Here is a 23,695-nt window from a genome sequence, read left to right as displayed (position 1 = left end):
ACACAGAGGACAAAGAATGATGACGAACGCAGCGCTGCATGTAATCGCGCTCTTAACTTGGAAATACAGGTGTCGCCATCACTGACCGATGCCTAAACGAAACTGCGCAGTGCCGACCCACTTAGCCACGGATCACAGAGCCGAGGTTACGCCGCCATTCACTTCTAAATGTTAATCACGGAGACGCTTTCGGTGCAGACGTCACAATCGATTTGCAGAAAAAATTCAAAAGCAGTAAAAGCCGCCAGACAAACATGAACATCACCGACAGGTGTCATAGGGTCCCATTTTACTAGGAAAAAAATGAGATGAAGTTATCCTCCGTGTTTCTTTGAATTGCGGTGATTTCCATAACTATGGTCTTTGCGTTGCCTTCCACTCTAATCACTCTGTCAACTCAAGGTGTGTCTTGAATTGAGCACAGGAGTGCGAGAGAAGGCTGCCGTGCACTCCTTACATCGTTCTTTTCTTATTGCGAAAGCAATACTACTCGCACTTTCAAGCCTTCGCGTGAACCGGCCGCAGTTACGTTTGACCTTTAGCGGAGTGAATATGGGCGACCAACTCGCTCCTTCAGATAGTCCGGCTGCAGTTACTCCGCGCCGCGTACCTGTGGCGTTACTGTCGCTGTGACGTCATACCAGCTGTAGATTATGGGCGACCAACTTTCTCCTTCAGAGAGCCCGGCTGCAGTAACGGTGTGTATTTGCCGCGCTGCGCACCTGTGGCGCTACTGCCGCTGTGACGTCATACCAGCTGTAAATTATGTTTTCTTTCTCTCAGTTGCAACATCAAAAATAAAACATAAAAAAATGCCGAACACGTTTTGAGTTGTCGCGCAGCGGCGGCCGGTAGCCACGCGTGACCTGTAGACGCGGCGCACTGCGTTCCAAGACGCTTTCAGTTGTCGCGCAGCGGCGGCCGGTAGCCACGCGTGATCTGTAGACGCGGCGCACTGCGTTCCTTCAGTTGGAGGCGCTGCGCTTTTGCTTTCGCAACCTACCAGGCTTAACCAAAGCCCCCACCAATTTTTTTTTCTTATCTGCATTACAGCAGCGCTTTGATCTCGAAGCCGGTCGTGCTCTGCTGCGTGCTACTGGTGGGTGCGGTCGTCGTGAGCACGGCCAGCGTGCTGATCACACTCTACGCCAAGGACTGGCTACGGATACGCTGCCTTCCCGGCCCCGCCGAGGTCGAGGTCACTCCTTCAGCATCGGCCCTCGGAAACTTCAGCACCTGGGCTGTCTCCACCGACGCTGCGCCATGCACTACGGTGGCCAGGTATGGGAGTGGAAGGTGCCGCGTCCCCTTAAACCCAAATTTGCACCGACATCGGGAAAAGCCAGTGCAGACGCGTAAAGGGATTGAGCGGAATTTATAAGAGGGGATTTTAGTTATGCTGGCTACGGGAGTTGTCTTCGCGCATGTAGGCTGTAGTTTCATAAAGTTGAACGCTTGCTCATTGCTCGTTTCACAGAATGAAGGCTAGCGACTACAAATTTCCCTAACGAAACAATACTTCGCTTCTCTGAGCAGTGCTCTGACGTGCATGAGTACTGGCCGTAGTCAAGAACATTGTCAAGACATGTTTGCTCGGTAGTGCAATGGACAATTTCCTAGATAATGTATGGACATTCCTGGATTCCACGTGTTTTCTATTGAGTGCTTGTTTTTCCGCAAACAGACACAGGTTGAGCATAACAAGAAAAAATATGCTATCTTCGTTGACGTGATTGTTACAAGCGCTTCATTAAACGTGTTGCCATAACAGGCAACTTTCAGTCATCTGGCACACAGATTATCGAAGATTAATTGCTAAAAGTTTCTAGCCAGATTGTTTTTCGGAATTTATAAGGTTAAAAAAATTCTGTAGGCCGGTTTTATAGTATTCTGGAACGCATGTGGTATAAACAGGGATATTGCGGTTTGTTCCGTTAACACTTTGATTCTTTCTTCTACACAGACGAATCTTCCGCAGGGGCGGAAGAACCGTGGACGCCGCTATCGCCACCCTGCTGTGCATGGGTGTCGTCATCCCTCACTCCATGGGCATTGGCGGAGGCTTCATAGCTACCGTCTACTCGCGGTGCGTTTGTAACTGCAACTTCTCCTCTTTCATTAGGACCACTGCCGATGTTGGTAGTACATAGCGCTCGAAGAACTCTGGTTGGAAACAGAAGTGCGAACGATTTCAACACATTAATAGTCGCAAAGGTAATCATTTGCTGGAGATGTCTGCCTCATAAGCTCAAACTGAATATGGGTGATGGTGACTCTAGCCGTCCTCAGAGAGAAAAAAGCTCTTACATTTAGTCACCGGTTCGATTTCCCCTTCAGTGAGGACTCAACTGGCGTGAAACAGCTACGTTTATGCGATCTGGTGGATTGTTGCAGCTCGTCATATCACAGAAGCCGTAGATGCGCACAGTTGGTGCGACCCTTAGCAACCTGCTTGTGATTTAATGCTTATTTGGAATTTTCTCTGGTTTGAGAGAAAACTTTTGGGAGATGATTTTGGTGTCGAGTACTCGCCGACCCATGGAGAGATTTCGACTAAACTAGGGTAGTCGCAAAAAAGGCTTTTTATAAAATTCATGCACATTTAAAATACATCGAAGACCATCGCCACGTCGCTGACAGTCCTGGCTAATGTATATACCCATAGTGTGCCCCGTGGGTCAAACAACAATATATATTACCACACACGAAAATGGTTGCTTAATGGTGTCTAGGTCATCCCCGAAGGAGATCCAGCATCGAACTCAAGGAGTCGCAGCTGATACTGGTTGAACAGAGATTGCGGTTGGTTAGAGTTCCTTGATTTTAGCTGGTTAATAATGAATTAGTTTCAGCAGCACTTCAGCCTCCTCGACGATTGTTCACGGCGTTGTCCCGACAACGTTACAATATCGTTCGAGTTTTCTTTCCTAAATAGAGTGAACAAAAGATAACCTTGAAGCATCTCATTCACGTGAAAGTCTAAAGTACTTCCGCTTCTCTGCAGATGGAAATTAGAAGACAATCGACCAATAAATTGATGGGTGATGTATACAAGGCAGAAATAAGCCTTTCCTTCGATCCTGCTCGTTTTTTCAGTCATAGTTTTACAACACATAAGCATTGTCGACGCTATCAAAATCTATCAAAAGTATTGCGCCTGGCTGTGATCGCTATCGCTTACTCACAATTCATAAGTTGGATATGCTTTCTAGAAGCGCTTGCAGTTTTTCATGTGCTTGGCGACTTGACCGCAGGAAATCTCTCACGGCAAATACAGCCCACTTCCACTATGCTAACTTGTCCAACTGAACACGAAGAGTATAATTGGCAACAGAAAAAGAAATAAAAATAACATTGCGTGGCCCCAAAAGACCACAGTGAGTTATATTGTCAGTGCTGTTTTTCTTTCGTTCAGGTCGAGCCAGGAGGCGCAGGTGCTCATCGCCCGCGAAATAGCCCCGGCCGCTGCCTCGAGGGACATGTTCGTCGAAGAAAAACAAAAAAGCCTCTGGGGTGAGGTTAGCTTGCTTCGCTGGGGAGGACTGTTGGATTGCTGGAGTATTAATACTTGCATCTACTGCTCTGCTAGCATATGTTAGCTCCTCTCTCCTGTGCACACTACCATCCATCATAAATTTCTTTTCCTCGTCCCCTTCCTCAGTGCAGAGTAGGTGGCCAGGTAATAATCCCTCAAGCGGACCTAAATAAAGTTCTCTGTTTTCATAAATATAGTTTTAAATAGATTATCGTTGGAAGACTGATTGAGTCTTTGATAGCTTGATTGAGTGACTAACCGACTGATTGATATATTGGCTGACTGACTGACTGATTGATTGATTGATTGATTGATTGATTGATTGATTGATTGATTGGTTGATTGATTGAATCGTTTATTGATTCGATGTTCATCCAAAGAGGACATAAAAATTTAAACGAGGACTGGAAGCCAGACCTTCAATACTGTTTTCATTTATAGTAAACTCAGAATAGCACGTTTAAGCAATTTCACTCAACAGTATAGGCAAACGTAGACTGCAATTTGTCTATATCTTTTCAATAAAGCGAGAAAGAAAAATAAAACCAAAACTCTATCTCAGACCTTCCTTGATATCGAGGAATATTGAGGATAAGGCCAAGCTGCAAAAGTTGGGTCTACGTAGCATAGACTAAAAACTGTCGTGAAATGCGAGACGCGCAAAGTCTCAAGCTGCCTGTTGAAACTCTGCAGGCGGCCTGGCGGTGGGCGTGCCGGGTGAGCTCCGGGGGTACGAGGCGTTGCACCGCCACTTGAAAGGCTCGCTGCCCTGGAAGGAGCTCTTCACTGACGCCATTCGGCTCGCCAGGTACGGCTTTCCCATGGGGGCGCACCTGGCCAACGCCCTCCGGGAGCCACGAAAAGCCGACCCCAAGATGGAGGAAAACATCAGGTTCGGGCATACTCTCTCTGCGGTTTGGTCATGGACGGGGAAGATGAAAGCACGCCTACGGAGGGGTGTGGTCGAAACGTAAACATTGAAGATGTAAGTGCTGCTGTGTAGGGCTTAGTGCAGCTATGACTGTCACTAGAATTGTCGCTAGAATTGTCACAGAACGTTGTCACAGATTTACATTTTACACAGAAAGTAAAAGAACGACGCATTAATGATGACATCACTTCCGTATTATTGACAGTAGAGGTTTGCCAGTAAGTTCAATAAATTTGTCGATATCTACAAAATATCTGCAATGAAGAAATTGTTACACCAAGCTACGCAATCGTCATGATAGATTGAGCTCCCTGTGATTGTGGCGTGGCTCTTGCGGTGAAAAAACGCATTGTTTCTATGTTTCCTGAAGTAGCTGGCGTGAAACCAGTTTTTGTAGCGAGAGCTACACTACGCCAGCCGTTTCGCCTCTTCAGCATGGTCACACTTTCGCCGTAGTCGCACTTTCGCCGTGGTTACACCCCGGCCGCGGTCGCATCGACTTTGAGCCGTTGCCTAGCAACGGCCGCAGCTGGCGGGCGTCGCCGCTGGGCGCGCCATCTGTCATAACGTGAATCCGTCGTTGCGCTCATCGTGGAGCAGACGCCGCTCGCCTCGCCAGTTGTGTGCATGCGTAGTAGAGGGAGGGGGGGGGGGGGTGCCGCAGGGTGTATGTATATACGGTTTGGCGTAGCGGGAGGCGAGCCGTTATGGAGAGCGATGAGTTGGCTAGGCTGAAATAAGCCAGACTTCGGCGTCGGAACGAAACAAGGAGTAGACAGCGTGGCGAAGAGACCGAAGAAGACCGTGTCAAACGTCTCGATCAGCGTCGTAATGACGAACCGGCTAGACGGGCTTGCTGAGCTTCCTACATGGATCCGCAATGGTCGAAGACGACGTCCCGTGTTCGGCGCCTCTCGCTACCAGGTTGAACCAGAGCTATAACACAGCCATTTTTTTCCACAGCCATTTGAAACAATGCTAAAATTATCATTGGAAGCTTCTACAGAAGCCCATCTTCTGGTCATGAATGCATATCTGCAGTTCAAAACTTCCTCCAGCAATATTGTTGTAACTCCCGAGTTTTACTCACAGGTTTTTTTAACCTACCACCAATGGATTAGACAACCACGCATCACTCCTCACTAATCTCAGGCGCGGTTATTAATTTGCTAATAAATTTCAACCTTCACCTAATAGTTCTGTATTATACACGCGTACGTCCGCACAAAACGTTCTTGATTTGGCAATGAGCAGTGACCGTTTCCCTTTGCAACGTGTTGTAAGTCGCACCACTGAAGACATCTTAAATCACAGCACACCACTTTGTCGGTTACTTCTTGAGTGCATCATAAGAAATGAATGCCTTCCTCGACTATAAGTAATTATGCCAAAGCATACGACGCACGGGTCCTAACCAATATGCCTCGTAACCAAAGAGGCATAGGTGCTTTTTGCCATACTTTTGAAAACACCGTACCATATTGTATGACTCATTCATCCCGCTAAAGCTCAAATATGCAGGGAATAATATCACTTGGATTACAAAGGACGTTATTTACGCGCGGCGTCAAGTAGAAAGGATATGCAACAATATCAAAATAAAAGTTGGAAGAGGTGAAAAAATCTGTGTAGAGAAGCTTATGCAAGATACGCAGCACGCCAAAAATCATTATTAAAATGTAACTTTTAAAAGCATTCTGAAGAACAGTACACACAGATTTTGGAAACAACCAGACAGATTTCCATCAATACAACTGCGCTGTCCGGACTCTCGCCACAACAAAAAACCACTGCTGCTAATATATACAATAATTTGTTCTTTTCAATTTCTACTAAATATAATGACATCCTTACCGACTCCTGCACCTAGGCCGCTGTGAGTATAGAACCTGCCGACTTCCCCATGATAGGTTAACTTAGATCCGAAAAAATCAAGTGATCAAGAAGACATCCCGAATGAGTTCTTGAACAGATATACGAAATGGTTTAGCGAGTTATTTGGCGTCATCTTCCGCAAATCTCTTTCTTCGTTAAGATTACTCAAAGACTTGCAAGTAGTAACGGTTATATCTACCAATGGGGCCCTGGACTGAAGGGCCACGTCCATCGGGAGGCAAGTACCATTTATTTAGCCACTCATTCACTCACGTATTCATAAACCCGGGTCCACTTGTTCACATGCAAACTACAATCTTCCTGACCAGTGCATAATAGAAAATACTAAAACATATAATTTACAAACATTTAACCCCCTTCTGCGAACACAATAGTATACGCACTCCTAATCAGCATGTATTTAGACGCAGATTATCAAGAGTCACAGAGATAACAAGTCCACGATCACGCACTTGGTATAAACAACCGTAGCCAGACCGATACTGTTGTGCTTGATTTTTCGAAGGCATTCGACTGCATATCACATCACATAACTTTGTTTTCCTTAAAGACCCCTTGTGGGGTGTTAAATAAAGGATCGTATTTGCAAGACGCAGGCGTCGATAGCAGTCATAAATGTTGATGAGGAAGTTATAGCAGCGGTATGGCGGGGAAGGCCCTTCCAGTCAGCTGCTACTCGACGAAAAGAGTTAATAAATTAGCAGCATAATAAATTAACAGCAGAGTTCAAAACTGTTATTGAGGACGGGAAATTACTATTCAAGATAACAGATTTTTCTCATATGTTTCACAATTTGTAGTTACCGAGAAGATCACATCCAGAAAAGCTCCAGTTACGTTGAGTGTTCCCCAGAGCTCGGTCCTTCGGCGACTGTTTTTAAGGCGAAAGCCTTTAATGGCTCATGCTCGCGGTGTCCGTCCTTCCGCTGGAATCGTGCCAACTGTAGCCTCTCCTCCGCTTAGCGGCGCAACCTCCCCCTCTTTAGGAACCGGCGCGCCGGTGGGGGGCGCAGCTGTGCATAGCAACCATGACGTCACAAAGTAGCGGTAGAACGCGCGCGCGTTGGCGGTGGCCGCTGCACCGCTGCTCCTTCGCCGGACGTCTCGCAGCAGTCGAGTGAAGGAGACACATGGCTCCGAAGCGGCCCCGTGATTCCGCGCCAAGCGGTTCGGGGAAGCGGCAGTGGGTTGACAACAAGGCTTTCGCCAAGCACACTTAGAATTTCCAGAGTGTCTTCGGTAATTTCTTATCTTTATTAATGACATAGGCCTAACGTTATTAATTGAAGCATCATTGAAGCATAAGCATCAGGTGACTCTAGGCCCGTGTACTGTGCGATGTCAGTGCACGTTAAAGAACCCCAGGTGGTCGAAATTTTCGGAGCCCTCCACTCCGGCGTCTCTCATAGCCTTAGTCGCTTTGGGATGTTAAACCCCATAAACCAAACCAAACCATTTATAGAGCAATTAACAGCCACGAAAATAACTTGTTGTTAAAGAGTCCGCTAAGAAAGGCCAAAATTTATTCCATTAGAGCGGAGTCTATTTTGCCTTTTGCCCGAGTCCACTTCCCCGTGGTTGCCTCATAATTGCGAGAGCTGGCTCGCTGTGCTAACTCTACTCCGACAGAATTCTTAGCCACTTGCAACGTTATAGCAGTATTGGGCTAGGACAGGTGACCTGCTCACACCGCTCGACCTTGGCCGTTAATTAGAGTCTGCCGTGCCTCCCTCCCTGCCACATTGTGGCAATCTGGTGTTTAATGTAAATATCTGGTAAGTAGTCATTTCCAGCTGTGCAGATATGGGCGGTCCACAGCCTTGAGCGAATATGCATGGTTATCGTACGCAGGAGGGTCTTCTCGGACCCTGAGACGGGCGAGCTACTGGCCGAAGGGGAACTGGTTATCCAGAAAGACCTTGCGAACACGCTAGAGGCGATCGCCGAGAACGGACCCGACTACTTCTACAAGGGACAGTTCGCCGAGAAGCTTGTGCAGGAGGTCCAGGATAATGGTAAGTGCACATCGCCGAGCGTACGGGCTTTCTGATCCCGTTGGGAGCTTTTAAAAGGATTTTGGATAACAGTCAATTGCATGACGGTTTTAACTTTCTAGTAAGTGGGCTCGCTACAGAAGGAAAGCGAAATGTAGCTAAGAACCTATATATATATATATATATATATATATATATATATATATATATATATATATATATATATATGGTAAACATTTATTGCTAGTCGACGTTTCGGAGCCCGTCCTTTATATATGTATGTATGTATGTATGTATGTATGTATGTATGTATGTATGTATGTATGTATGTATGTATGTATGTATGTATGTATGTATGTATGTATGTATGTATGTATGTGTGTGTATGTATGTGTGTGTATGTGCGTGCGTGTGTGTGTGTGTGTGTGTGTGTGTGTGTGTGTGTGTGTGTGTGTGTGTGTGTGTGTGTTTGAATAAACGTTTACCTAAATGAAGCGTTTCTGAACTTCGCGTATACATATATATAGATATTTTTTATTTATTTACTATTAATACCTCAAATGACCCAGGAATGCGGTATTGCAGAACATCGCTTCATATCGAAATATTTTTTAGGTCGACGTTTCGATATGAAGCGATGATCCCCCCTTTTACTTAACTTATACACAGCTCTCACCATAAAAACAGTTCTTCAGCTGCTGGTGCAACTTTGTTCGTCTTGATATCTCTCCAAAATGGGAGGCTCTGCCTCTTCAGAGCCGAATCGTATTCATGCTTGGGTGCACCGCCTTGTCTTTTGCTGTCGCAGGTGGTGCGCTGACTCTGCAGGACCTTGGTGACTACGCAGTGCGGTGGGAGGAGCCCGTGAAGGCCCGCTTCCAGGGCGGCCTCACGATGTTCTCGGCGCCTCCGCCAGGGAGCGGAGCGGTGCTCGCCTACATCCTGGGCATCATGGACGCCTTTCGGCCGTCGGAAGGATCGCGACTGAAGGACGACGTGGTCACTTTGCATAGGTGAAGCCCAGCTCTTGTACGTCGCAGCTGAGTGGATATTACTTGCTGTTACGTGAATCTCATATTTCACTGAAGGGTGCATTTGCATTGATCATTTAGTGCTGTTTTAAACTATACCGTTATGCTGAACACTGCGCTAAGGGCTCTCACGTAGCCATTTGAATAAATCGTACTGCAAATGAATTGACTCGAGATGTGGCTGTTTTATTGCGTGAGCACTCCACACCCAACGAGAGAACGCAGCTTGAAGTACCGGCACTCAACGATGTAGATTGGTAAGGGAAGTTTGCCCTGGTCGGTGTGGAGCGGCTTCTCATTTTTAGTGCTGCCTAATGCATGTTTCGCTGGTCGATAGGGGTCGCAATGTTTCGTGTGTCGTTTTCAAACAGCTCGATCCGCGGCGAGCGCTTTTGATATGCCTAATAGTCAGTTTTCACCAGAACCCTGTGGCTACGATGTTGTCACTTTCGTAACAGTCCGGACAAATTAGGCTCTTTTCTACGCAGTTCTAGAAATCGTTGGAAACCACTGTACGTTTGCTTACATCGATGGTTGCTCATGGAGCCGTCAGAACGGCTAGCGACTGTTCTCGCATTAGTAACTTTGGATGCCGCTTTAAGCAGCTCATAGAGGAGTAACAGCAACGCCGACGGCACCCAAATGTCTTTAAGACGTTTATTAGGAAAATTTTCCTAAACAGCCTCAACATCAGGCCGAAAATCGCCTGCTGCGTCGATACCGCGGGGCGCAAGAATTCGAGCCGGGAGCTAAACTTGATACATACACCGGTATGTGTTCGTTCCTGAGATTGGATCTTCGTTATGGTTGGCATTGTAAGGCCAGCACAACGCGCATGCTCTAATGAATGGAGGTGGCCTAAAAGCATTGGAGAGGAAATAAGGCATACGTAAAAACCAGATGTATGCGTTAAGAGAAAAAGAGGGCAATGTGATTAGCAGTATCGATAAGATACTTAAATCAGCCGGAGAGTTCTCCAGGAACATATACAGTCGCCAATGCAATCAGAACGTTAACGCTCTTTAAGGGGTCATCCCGCCAGTAATGAAAGAGGAAGTAAAGACTTAGGAGGAATACAAAGGGGGAAATCAGCTGCTCAGGATCAGGTAACAGCAATTTTTTGAAGGACGGCGGGGAGGTTGTGCTAGAAAAACTAGCCACCCTGTGCATGCAATGCCTCATAACCTCGACTGTACCAGACTCTTGGAAGAGCGCTAACATTATCTTAATCCGTAAGAAAGGACTTGCAATATTACAGACCAATCAGCTTCTCTATTACCTACACGGAATTTAACAAGGTAATCGCTAATATAGTGAGGTTAACCTTAGAGTTCAATCAACGAACTGCTCAAGCAGGTTTTCGTAAGAGATACTTGACAATATACCCTTCTAACCCCATCATCAGATGACAGAGAAATGCGCAGAATAAAAAAAAAAACCTGTATACAACCTTCATAGATTATTAGGAAGCAATTGACTCTGTCGAAACCTCAGCAGTCATGCAGGCATTGTGCAATCAGGGTGTAGAAGAATCGGATGTAAAATTACTGAAAGATATATATCAGAGTCCTCTATAATGTTATCAATAAAATTTCATTAAGGAAGGGTGTCAAGCAGGGAGACATGATGTCGACAAAGGCGTTCACCGCCAGTTAACAGGAGGTGTTCCCAAGCCAGGACTGGGTACATTTGGGAATAGGAATTAATGAAAAATACCTTAGTAATCTGCGATTCATTGATAACATTGACTTGCTAAGTCACTCAGGAGATGAAGTTCAAAGCGTGATCAATTAGTTAGAAAGGCCGAACCGAACAATGCGTTAAAAATTGATATGCAGAAAACGAAAGTAATGTTCAACAGTGTTGGAAGGGAACAGCAGTTTACAGTTGGTAGCGAGGTGCTGGTAGTGGTAAGGAAATATGCCTTCATAGGGCAGGTAGAGTCCGTACATCCGGTTCACGAGTGTGAAAAACTACAAGAATAAGAATTGGGTAGAGCACATTTCGCAAGTTCTCTCAGATCACGAATGGCAGTTTACCAATAGACATCAAAGAGAAAAGTGTACAACAGCTGCATTTTACCGGTGCTTGCTTATACAGCACAGGTAAAATGATAGGTGTAATGTTAAGAGACAGGAAGAGGGCAGAGTGGGTCAGCGAACCAACGCGGGTTAATGACATCCTAGTCGAAATCAAGAAGAAGGGCTTGGGTAGGGCATCTAATGCGAAGGCAAGATAAGCAGTGGTCATAAAGGGTAACGGACTAGATACCAAGGCAAGCGTAGCAAGGGGAGGCAGAAGGATAAGGTGTACGGATGAGATTACGAAGTTTGCGGGTATACGGTGGCCGCAGCTGTCACAGGAGAGGGTTGAATGGAGACATATCGGAGGGCCTTTGCCCTGCAGTAGGCGTAATCAGGCTGATGATGTAGAATGCTCACAATATTCCTATCCGGCGCAGGTTCGCCGAAGCGTGCAAGTTCGCTTACGCCAGAAGAGCTCTCCTGGGGGATCCTAATTTTGTCGAGTGTAGGCAGGTAAGTACTGTCGATTGCTTGGTGCTATCGAACCGTTCGGGAACGTCACTATTCGCTCCGCTATGTCTTGACGGCTTTTTGATACGCTACGACTTCGGAAATTTATTCGAGGATGACATAAACTGGAGGCGTGCTTTTACTATACAGTTTCCTCGCTTTATCTGCTCACAGCTTATCCGCAACATGACCTCGCAAGAGTTCGCCGCCGACGCCAGATTCAAAATCGACGACACGCGCACGTTCTCGGAGTTCCAGCGCTACGGGTTTGTCAACGAGACGCAGCCACCGGACACCGGCACGGCGCACGCCACCTTCTGGGGTGAAGATGGTGACGTCATCGCCGTCTCCAGCACCGTCAACTATTAGTAGGCATCACGAATTACGTACCCGTTCAACCCTAGCAGAGAAACAGGGTAACAAAAAAATATTAATTGCTTGTCAAAAGTTCCTATGACAAATTTTGCTATCTAGCACTTATTTAATCAGCCAGCGATCATTCTCAAGAGTGAGCTGAGGTGCAGCGATGCAGTTTTGGCTCCAGCATTGATGCCGACGTTCAACGCTCTGCTAGTTTTGCAGCGGCGGAGGAGGAGGAAGAGGAGAAGGAAATGAAGGGAAAGGAAAGGCAGGGAGGTTAACGGATGATGGAACAAGTTTGCTGCCCTGCGCTGGAGGAAAGGCATGACGGGATATAAAAGTAAAGGAGAAAAGAGTAGCGGGAAAATGAAGCCAGTATTGGAAGTCAGTAAGCATGCGGTGTCTGCACATCTTTGGTGCGGACATCATCTTCGTAGCGGTCGCGTTGACTTGCTGGTAGAGTAAAATGTTATGCAGCTGGACCATAGTGTCTGAGAATGGTGCGGTTCAGCGATTAAGCTGATACGGCTACTGTATAACTTTCTCATATCGAAAGAGGAGGAGAAGCCTGGCAGTTTTTACGTGATAGTGTTAAAGAGCTCGGGTTGCGGAAAAGATGGCACCGGTGGTGTTGTCCAGCGAAAATCCTGATTGGTTGATAGGATCGGGACATCACAGCCACGTCCCCTGGCGCGGGAGTTTAAAACAACCCACAACGCTCATGTGACACGCGTCGTCAAGCGTAGAATGAAAGTGATTGAAACACGGCTTGTAATGGGAATTCAAGCTCATCACATGTCTCAAGTGAACTTTGTAAAGTAATTCACTTGACTGAAACAAAAAATTCAAGTCGGATTCAAGAAATACACGCTACCGACTGTCCAAGTAAGGTACGGAGAGCTTATATGTGTAATCTAGGGTTTGACGGAATTCCGACTCATCAGGTAGTGGCATAGTAGAATGTAAACTTGGGTCACTGGTGGTGGTGGTTTCAACATTTATTGCCAAGCAATGCAGAGGGGGCAAAGCCTGCCTCCCCTTACGTGGCACGAGGCAACCCCTAGGGGGTTGCCCTTAAAGGGCAAAGCACAGGCCTTGGAGGGCTATCCGCTTCAAGGCGTCGGTAATTATCCGGCGCTGGTCAGCAGCAGCGGAGCTGGCCAGGAGAGTCTCCCAGTATGACTCCGCCGTGGTTGGGGATGGAGGGTGTGGGAAGGTGGGCCATGTGAGAAGGATATGAATAAAGTCTCCCGGTTTCCCGCAGAGCTTACAGGGGGAAAGGAACTGATCGGGGTAGCGGGCATGAAGAAGAATAGGGTAAGGAGCAGTACGGGTCTGGAGTCGGCGCCAGTGGGAGGCCTGGGTTAGGGTTAAAGAGGGAGCCGGTGGTGCGTAAACGCGCCGGGTATCCCGGTAGTGGGTAAGGATATCTCTGAAGGTAAGCAGACGCTCCTGGGATGACGGAGGGGGTACAACTCCAGCCCGGAAAGCGAGACATCGGGCGAGGGAGTGGAACTCCTCGTTACCCGGGGGGCCTGCGTGTGCGGGGGTGCAGATAAGGGTTACAGGGTGGCCCAAGCCTACATTACGAGTCGCACGGCGTACTCATTCCCCTACCTCCCCCTAAAGCAGAAGGAGCGAGACCGCATCAACGCGCTCCTCAGGAGCTGCACGAAGGTCGCCCTCCGCCTACCCCCCAACACCTCTACTGCCCGGCTCCTCAACCTCGGCACCCACAACACATTTGAGGAGCTGGCAGAAGCCACTCTAACAGCACAGCTGACTCGCCTGTCGGGTACCGCGGCAGGCCGCACTATGCTCTGTCAGCTAGGCATCGCCCCGATCATCCATCCTACCGAGGTGGCCCCCCTACCTCCAGAACTACGCTCCCATCTCATCATCCATCCCATCCCTAAGAACATGCACCCGGAGCACGACGGAGAACGCAGGGCAGCCCGCGCCAAAGCCCTGCACAAGCTTTACGGCGATAGTTCCGAGGTAGCCTATGTGGACGTGGCAGCGTACTCGTCGGGTTCTCGCATGGTCCTCGCCGTCGCTAATAATTAGGCCCGATTACTCGCATCAGGCTCAATCACCACAGACTCATCAGAAATTGCAGATGAAGCAGCCATTGCGCTCGCACTGATCTCAACCTCTGCCACCAAAATTCTCACCGAGTCAAAATCCGCCCTGTCCAATTTCGCTAAAGGCTTGGGTCACTGAGCACGTCAAAAAAGGGGGTTAGTTGACGTTTTGGAACCGCTACGGGTTCCTTGTTCACAATGTCTCATTCATTGTGAACAAGGAACCCGTAGCGGTTCCGAAACGTCAACTAACCCCCTTTTTTGACGTGGTCAGTGATCCAACTTTACATTCTACAGAGTTTATATGCATGCTGTGTGGTCTCACGTCCAGTAAAGTGGTATCTCACATCTGTATGCTAATTGGTGTGTGTGTAATTAGAGAGGAACACAGACCGCTATCGCGTCATACCTTTAATGGGGAGCTTAAGTGGCCCTGAATTTTTTTTTCGTATTTTGTTTTGAAGCCTGCAATTAGATCTTTCTTCTTCTTTCCCAGCATTCGCGACTGCTCATTGGGATCTTAATACATTGACTGGCGTGTTTTAGTTGCACCAAAAGCAAAACGCCCCAATGTTTCGTGATGACATGGCTCTGATAAGAACAAAGTTATGTTCAAAACAGTTAAGGTATATAGTTAATAGCGCCATATCAGCGCAGCGCACAAGAACAAAATCCGCCACCTGTGCTGTTCATTACTTTGACTTTGGGAGTACTCAAACATCGGTAGGACAGTATGTCGGCCCGGACTTGCACCACTGTTAAGCTCAAGTGCCTCTCCAGTTCCTCGAGGCCGCTCGGCAGCACACTGTGACCCCTGAAATGTGTTTCGTTTTAGTTTAATGTGACCTGAGCAATAATTATCAAACGGCGAAAAAGCATAGCACAAAAATAAGGATTAAGGAAAAGCAATAAGGAACGATGTCAGGCCAGAAGCATGATCAATGAGTTAGACAGGCAGAGCAGAATGGTGGGTCTAAAATTTGACATGCTGAAAACAAGTTCGAGAGTCTTGCAAGGAAACAGCAGCTCACAGTTGCTAGCGAGGTGCTGGAAGTGATAACAAAGTACATCTACTCAGTGCAGGTAGTGACCAGTGACCGAAATCATGAGAAGGAAATAACTACAAGAACAAGATAGGGGTGGAGCGCGTAAGGGAGGTTCTCTTAGATCTTTAATGCAGTGTACCAATATCCCTCAAGAGAAAAGTGTACAACAGCTGTATCTTACCAGTACTCACCTGTGGGGCAGAAAGGTGGAGGCTAAGAAAGAGGGTTCACCTTAAGCTAAGGACAACAAAGCGATCTATGGTAAGAAAAATGATAGGCGTAACGTTAAGAGATCGGAAGAGGGCAGAGTGGGTGAGGGAACAAACGCGTGTTAACGACATTATAGTCGAAATCAACAGAGAGAAATGGGCTTGGGCTGGCCATTAAATGCGAAGGCAAGGTAACCTCTGGCTCTCAAGGGTAATGGAGTGGATTCCAGAGAAGGCAAGCGTAGTAGGGCGCGGCAGAAAGTTAGTTGGGCGGACGGGATTAAGAAGTTTGCGGGGATACGGTGGCCGCAATTGGAAAAAGACAGGGTTAATTGGAAAGACATGGGAGAGGCGTTTGCCCTGCAGTGGGCGTCGTCAGGCTGATGATGATGACAATAAAAATGCAAAATGTATCTTTTCTTGAAGGGGATTAGTATTGAAATGGCATCAAATTAAAAGGCGTGCTTTTATGTGGTTTAGCTCATCGCTATGGTAACAATAGAGAAATTTAGTTTTTCTGTGTCATATTCGCTTGGATAAACACCGTCGGCATTGCTGTTTTATGGCGCAACTAATATAAACGTGCCTTAAATGGCCGTCAGGAATGTTTTCCCGGTGGGCTTGGGCCACAGCTATGTGGGCGCTCTCAGGAATCATGTATTTAGAGATCACGTGATATAGGCGAGCTTGGGCTGCGATGGAACTATCGTGGTCACCTCAGCTAAGCGGATGGGTCTGGGAGTCTTTTGTCAAAGAAATCCGTCAACTACCACAGTAATAGATTAGTATAGACTGAGCCTCGTTCTATAACAGTTGTTTTCCCTTCTTCTTGTGCAGTTTTGGTAGCATGCTGCGAACGTCGGATGGTGTGGTGCTAAACAACCAGATGGACGACTTTTCGACCCCCGGGACACGCAACTTCTACGGCGTCGCCCCGTCCAGAGCAAACTTCATCGAGGCAGGCAAGCGGCCTATGTCCTCCATGGCACCCGTGGTGATCGTCGACGATCGCGGCGACGTCCAACTCGCCCTGGGCGGAACAGGTGGAGCAAAGATCACCTCCGGCATAGCGCTGGTGAGGAACATTCTTTAGCCGCTCAGGACATCTATGCCACTACACTTCAGGGTGTTGTGATGGCAGCAACCTGAAACGGGAGCGCGGATTATCTCTAAGTGGTCGTAATGGTTCTTGTGCTGAGCAGTGGTCGGTGTAGACTGAAAGCAGTGCTCAGATGGATCGGTGCGACAACTCTTGGACAGAGTGCTAACAACAGGGATGTAGGAGAGTTGAAATCTGGGTTAGTTGGTACTTTATACTTAAGAAAAACCAGCCAAAAAGACGAGGACAAAGGAGAGACGAGGCACACACAACGACTGGACTATCAACTGTTTTTCTTAAGGGATGTAGGAGTGGGTGCCGAAACTCATGCCCAAATAGCGACCATTATGGGAAGAGTTTTTATGTCTTTATGTTGGAATTTTGAGTACTGACCTTATTTAACTGTAGCACAGGTTTTGCATGTATTGGTGCTTACCTGGTTTATTAAGTGGCGTTTTTTTTATAACTTTCAGGTGATCATGAGGACATTGTGGCAGAATAACAGCATTAAGGAGGCAATAGACTTTCCCCGTCTTCACCACCAGCTGATTCCCAATAATCTCATGGTGGAATCATACTTTCCCAAGGTGAAGTTTCTTCACTATTAAATAATGGTTAATTTTATTTTAGTTCCCTCGGAGCGCAGAACCAAACAGAATGGAAACGTTCACTGGGCTTAGAGCTGAGTCATACAGTGACAGAATGACATCATATGAATTGAATAAACATATCTTGGCAGTTGTCGTAGACGCCTTACAGCATTTTGGAACGTATATATTGGCCCTAACCTTCGAAAATGTGAATGTTTATGGTGACTGACACAGTTTCAGTGAAAAACTCAGTGTGCCTGATCAGAAAAAACGTAGCAATATTAGAAGCCATCGTTTCCCCAAGATGAACTATTACTATTGGGCGATAACAAAAGAAACTGCATAGCTCAAGCCTTAGGGAGCACGAAAAAAAAAAGCTTTCTTGCGGCACTTGCCAACATTTCTTGCATATAACGTTAAGTTGGGTTATAGTCTGTTATTTTTCACCGCAGTGCGCTTAACTAAAGACTTGAGAAGATGCGTGTTCTGCTTTACGTAACCTCACCATCCATTACTCCTTATTTGTGCGCTTTAAACAGGTTTTGGAGGCAAATTTTCTTCACACTTTTGATTTTTCAATAACAAGCCATAGGGCGTTTGACTGAGGCTCTGCAAATATATTTATTATTGAGAAAGCATTACTTGGCTACATCGACGAATTCGTGTCCTCAAAACGTGTCGGCAGTGATTTCTCCGTTTGTGCGAGAGTTAAGCAAAAGAGAATGATTGTATATGATACAGGATGATGTGACAATGATGCACGTCCAAATTTGGTCGACCTGGAGTAATTAGTTAATTAGAGCCAAAAATATCACTTAGATGTCACAATAGTATCGGACGTCGATACAGTGCGAGGATGTGAAAACAGTACTAGACGTCAAAATTGCTTGAAATAAAAGCGCAACCCCGTGGCAGAGAATGATAAAATGTCGTTGTGCGCCAAATTTGATTGATTTCGTGTCATTAATGAATTAGAGGCCAAAAGGTCATTTAGATGTAAAAATAGCCCCAGACGTGCATGCAGTTACAGGACGTGAAAATAACGGCAAACATCATAATTGGAAGAAGTAAACAGAGAGGCAAACAGACAAAATACAGAAAAAGGAGGCAAAAAGAGAGGCAAACAGTCTAAAATGAAGCAAAGAGGGGCGACTACTGGGAAGGAGGCATCAATGCTTTCTCATTCACCCAATGCGGGTGCCCGCAGTGATTTGTAACGTTTTTTTTTTTATTTTCGTGGGCCCATAATGGGGATCACGTTGTGGAGTTCTGCTGGAAATGTATTAAAACATCCGTCGCATTTTCCTTCCTTTTATTTTTTCACTAGGCGTCCACATTTACAAAATTCTTTTCCACATGACCGCAGTGCGCATGCGCATCCCTCGTCCTCTGCTTTTCCCCGACCAGCACCGGGTGGAAACAAGCCGCCAGCTTGCACTGCGCGTTCTTGGTACACAAGCTGGTGATTTGTATGAGATGGTATGCTCAAGCGCAGTTCGTGTTGGTGCTTGCTGTCAGAAACTGAAGACGCAAGCTGTAAGCGCCGAAACTTCTTATTCGCAGTTGTCGCCTCGCAAAAGCCCATCGCATCTTCAATCTATTTTCTGGGTAGCAGTCGAGTTTTCGCAAGCTTCCCAGGAGGTACCACATATTATGGAAAAAAGGCACGTTTAAGATCCACTTAGCTGACGAAGCGCATGCGAACGAGGGAAACGCAGCACACAGTTCCTCGAATCTGGTGCATTATACTCTGATGGGCGACACTGCTACTCAGTATCGACTGTGGAGAAGCATTCGCAACTTCCACGCTAGCGCCGTCCTGTTCTGCCTTCTTAGCTCGCAGAGAAGTGCTCTTAATAATGCTTCAATATCGCCAAAAACACTTTTCAGGTTGTTTTTTTAAGATGCTCTCCGTTTGAAAAATCAACTCTTACGCAAACCCGCTTATGTTCTACTCTCGCGCAGGAGGGAAACAAATAAGCTAGTCCCGTAATGTCAATTTCCAGACTTTAATGAAATCAAAAATTTAAAATTTTGAATCAAGAAACAAAGACGTTATAAACGCAGTTTATTTATGCTCTACATTACTCAAGCTGTAACTTGATTCGTCGAGCTACCGCACCGTTCCCAGAGAAAACAGAGCTGAATACACCATGAACCTAGAGTTCTTTGCGAGGGAATAAACTTTCATATGAATTCTAAGAACGCGAAAAAAAAAATTTAAGTCAGTTTTTTCAGTGCTAACAAAAATCAGCCCGTCATTCCCTTCAGCACTGTGACTCCATTAAGCTACCTCTAAAGAGGCACCGAGAACAACAGCATTATATTCCCGTTCTTTGTATAAAATGATTATTTGGCTCTTTTGACAAAGTGGATGTGTCTTGGACGAAAGAAGCGACATTTTTTGCTGAGAAAGTACTTTTTTCCGGTACTCGAGTCGAACACATGACGTCATGACCGAAATAGGCTTCGTGGCCGCCGTGTTGGACAGTCGGTTTTGAAGTCGTCGAATTTGGTTGCCAGAACTTCCTGTCGCTTATGAAAGATGAGTCTTCAGTTAAAGTAGCGTCCTTGTTGTTAAATCGCGGTTACGTATCGATATTAATGGCCAGCACTGTTTCGTCCCTGTCCCTATATCGGCAGCATATTGCATTTGGCTGTTGTTGACAAGCTCGCGTGCATTGACCTTGCAGGCTTACGTGGCGGAATTGGAGAAGCTGGGCCACAAGGTCACCTACCCGAAAGGAAGATTCTCCATCATGATGGGCATACATAGGAGAGGCGGACGCCTGTACGCCAACTCGGACTTTAGGAAAGGCGGCACGGTGGACGGAAACTGAGATGTTCGAGTGCTTCATCAGTGTACTTTCATCAGTTTACATCATACTAAGAAGAGTATCATCGTTCCTCCGCTGTAACCTATGTTTTCAGACCCGTACTAGGTGGCTATGCACTGGTGGATATGAAATTTGGGTACAGTATGAGAAAAGTGTATTCGGACAAGAAAGGTCTCTAGAAAAAATAGGTGTGGTGAGACGAAAGTTGTACTAAAACCAAGAGACGGGTGTGGACGTCCACTAGGATCATTTAGGATCTCGCCGCCACGCTACACGCCACATATGCGTGAACAATGGTGTGGCTCAATGGGCAGCTCGCTTGCCCCTTTGCATCTTGTGGGGGCGCAGGTGACCTTGCAGGACATCATGCGGGGCCTACAAGTCGCGCCTCATCGCTAGCTATCATTATTCATTGTTTATTTTTTTTTAATATTCAACGTGACGCTAATGAGCACTCAACTGCCAATGAATTGCTGTAAATATGGCGAACATGTCGTTTATTGTAACCGATAACGACACAGGCTCTCTCGGGGCTTTCCTCTCGACACATTGCAGGAATGATGCTTGTGCAATGGAAGCAGAAGCAAAACAGCGCACACGCAAGGCGCACTCAAGTCACCCGGTACTCTGGCATTTTAAAAAATGATTTTATAGTCTATGCCATTTATCTTTCATTCAATTGTCCAGTGAATGAAAGCACTGCTTGCTTGACATTTTTCCACACACGAACCAGTCGGGTTCTTCCTGCAAACACACGCTTGCCCATAGAGAACTAAAAACAACCACAAATCTAGTTCTTCAAAATAATTTTTAGCTAAAGTATGGCAAGGAATCTTTCAAGTGAGGACCCATTCTACAGGTCGTCTATGAAAGCCAGTAAGTAGCATTAGTACGCGAAGTGAAAGTTCGGAGTATCCTTACGAAGTGCTCCTAGGATTTGACTCTCGAAGTATTAGTCCATGTATGTCCTTGCTTAGCCTTGTGATTAAAAGAAACGCACAATGAGACTCATGCAAAGAAAAACTTTTGTAGGCGTACAGCAGACGCTACTGGTGCACCTAAACGAGTCTTCAAAGCATCGAACTGCTACAAAACCCGCCCAGTAAATAACGAAGGGTTGTCGTTTTTGTTATCAGAATGGCCTCGGAAGGAGCCCGGAGCGTTGTTCTCAAGTTGTGTTTATTCTCTGCGGACATTTCTCATAACTTCTGCAAGTGATAGGGGTATGTTTAAACAAAAGGTGACCGCATCGTTTTGCTGGTCCTCTCTACGGTGGACACCTTGGTTGTATACAGGCCTCCTCTCTGACACTCCTTGAGGTTCGTCCGCAACTCATTCCGACTGTCTATGGCGTTTGTATTTTGTCTCTTTTAAATGTGTCATACATAAGTAGCACCCGAGGATGCATTTTATGTTCTGCGGCTGCAGTGGCTTTTGTGAGATGTGTTCCATATTAAACCATTTTTGGAAACTTGAATAAAGGCATGCAGCAATCTGAGTGGCGCAGAAACTTCTGCATAGAGATTGGACTTCTCGGTTCTTACTTTCTGTAAACTGCTGATATTTTTGGGCGTTCATTTTAAAATGAAGTTTTCATTTCATTTCGGAGGGTATTGTAAACTAAGGATGAATTGCCGGTTTTTTCCTGCGATATGATGTAGTACTCTTGCGTGGTCAAAAGTGACCTAGAATTTCTATTGGCCTTTTTGTGAGCCAGACCATTCGATTTAGCTGTAAATACCGCAAAAATGGTCGTACTTAGACTGTGGCTGTATGAAGAAATGCAGTCGCCACGAAAAAAAGAACAGAAGCAACCATAAGAAAGAACCAGTAGAAGATGACTTCTAAAAGCTCGGTAATCGTGCTAATATTGAGTTTCTGCACTGGGTGGGGCTAGAGGTTGGGCCTCACGTGGTCTGCATGTTGACGACAGTGACGGAACTGCCGCTTAACTCTGGAGGTAGCGAGAACATGACGCGTTTTCTAGGCGCTTGCGCATGGCTTCGTGTTAGTGTCCGTACGTGCAGTGGACGAGCATATACTTAACTAAGCTACTGCTCGAAGTGGGTGATGACAGTTGACAAAGACAACGTCCAAAGTGGGTGCTATCATGCAAAACAATCAAGAACGTTTCGCCAGAGCTCGCTCCTCACGAAACCCTGCCAGCATGGTTGACCTAACTAGCGAAAAGCGTATCGGTTCCTGGTTCTTCGGACCTCTAGGCGAGAGCGGTGCATTAGTTTATTACAACAAAGAGAAATTAAGAAGCCTACGAAGAGCTGTTCCGGTCACTTCGTCAACAGTGCGAACTCAATGAATTGACTTGGCATCCAGATGTCGTTAGGTGCGACTTTGAAAGCGCGACCATGAATGTTTGGAGAAGATGCTATCATACAGGCGTGCTTCTTTCAACTGAGCCAAAGCAGCAGGCGAAAAATTCAAGACGCAGGTCTGGTGAACCTTTACAGGTAAGATGAAGAATTTCGTACTTTCGTGGGAATGCTGTACGCTCTGACTCTCCTGCAGCCTGACGACGCAGAAGATGGAATAACTGTAATGAAAGGTCTAATGCCAGAAGCCGTCCGAGAAATTATAGAGTTACATTTCCCTTACCTACAGACGAGCGGATAAATAGAGCTAACAAATGGTGACTCTCAGCCAACGCCTTCCATTTATCCCTCTGCTATGCAGAGCGTCCACTCGGCCGCTCTTGATGCAGTACTGAGAACCAACAATGATGTGGAAGCCTGGAAAAGAAGGCTGGAAAACATAGTTATCCCCAGTCACTCAACCGCGTGGAAGGCCATTGACGTAATGCGCTTAGAAGAAGCAACCATGACCATTAAGATGGCTCTTGAACGAGTCAATAGGCCCCGAAGAAGATGAACAAGTCTGCGTTCATAACCATGCAGCGGCGTCTTCAGAACTTATGTGCAGATGACGAAAATTGAAGATTTTCTGCTTTTAACCTTGTTCTTTTTAACTGTTTCTTTATGTTCAGCCTACTCACGTTCCCGAGTTTAGCACGCTTGATACTTTAGTCGTGTTTCTGTTGACTTGCGTTATTTGTTTTCATTTCTTCACACTTTTAATACATTAGGTTGTCTCATTGTATCCTCTTTTGTGGTTTAACGTTTTATCTTTTGTTCTATTTTTGTATTTTTTGCTCCCCGCTGCTTTTTCTTTCTTTACACGCATTGTGGTTCTTCACCGCCCTATTAAGGCGTATACTGCGTTTCCCTATGGCGAGCTGCAACGTATGCTACAGCTATTCCACCCGTCGGCATGTAAGGGACTAAACAACAAAACGGTGCGTGGCGTCCGCAAAAAAAAAAAAAAAAGGCAGTGTTTAACTACGCTTATACCCAAAGGTAGAGCGATAACACTTTGACAATGGCTCCGGTTAAATTTGGAGGTTGCCATCGTGTCGGGACCGGTCAGTGATTGTTGGACATCGATTTTAGTTCAAATCCAACAAGGTAAAATTTCGGGGGTGGGTCTAATTTTGGCTGGGGAATCAGTTCGAAAGCACGGATTTGTGCTACGGAG

The 23,695-nt window shown here is 46.3% G+C and overlaps 1 protein-coding gene across 11 annotated transcripts in view; it reads left to right on the top strand.

The window, feature by feature from the left end:
- Window positions 1-21,668, top strand: part of LOC149365116 (scoloptoxin SSD14-like) — a 135,116-nt gene extending 113,448 nt beyond the window's left edge. For 9 of the 11 annotated variants that reach the window (XM_089575183.1, XM_089575186.1, XM_089575184.1 and 6 more), the window contains 11 exons: window positions 1,054-1,281; window positions 1,964-2,086; window positions 3,416-3,513; window positions 4,229-4,427; window positions 8,214-8,377; window positions 9,165-9,369; window positions 11,849-11,924; window positions 12,096-12,289; window positions 16,458-16,695; window positions 17,193-17,306; window positions 20,003-21,668. In XM_089575183.1, coding sequence (XP_089431309.1) covers window positions 1,054-1,281; window positions 1,964-2,086; window positions 3,416-3,513; window positions 4,229-4,427; window positions 8,214-8,377; window positions 9,165-9,369; window positions 11,849-11,924; window positions 12,096-12,289; window positions 16,458-16,695; window positions 17,193-17,306; window positions 20,003-20,149 — 1,786 coding nt within the window. In that variant the 3' untranslated portion in view covers window positions 20,150-21,668. The remainder of the gene's footprint in view (window positions 1-1,053; window positions 1,282-1,963; window positions 2,087-3,415; window positions 3,514-4,228; window positions 4,428-8,213; window positions 8,378-9,164; window positions 9,370-11,848; window positions 11,925-12,095; window positions 12,290-16,457; window positions 16,696-17,192; window positions 17,307-20,002) is intronic. The other 2 variants (XM_089575188.1, XM_089575193.1) reach the window with 1 other exon arrangement.
- The last annotated feature ends 2,027 nt before the right edge of the window (window positions 21,669-23,695 follow it).

Source organism: Amblyomma mixtum, chromosome 2 (assembly GCF_055824585.1).
Source record: "Amblyomma mixtum isolate Tamu chromosome 2, ASM5582458v1, whole genome shotgun sequence".
Lineage (NCBI taxonomy): Eukaryota > Metazoa > Arthropoda > Arachnida > Ixodida > Ixodidae > Amblyomma > Amblyomma mixtum.
The sequence above is the reverse complement of the archived record's forward strand: the minus strand, read 5'-3'. Positions and strand labels throughout refer to the sequence as shown.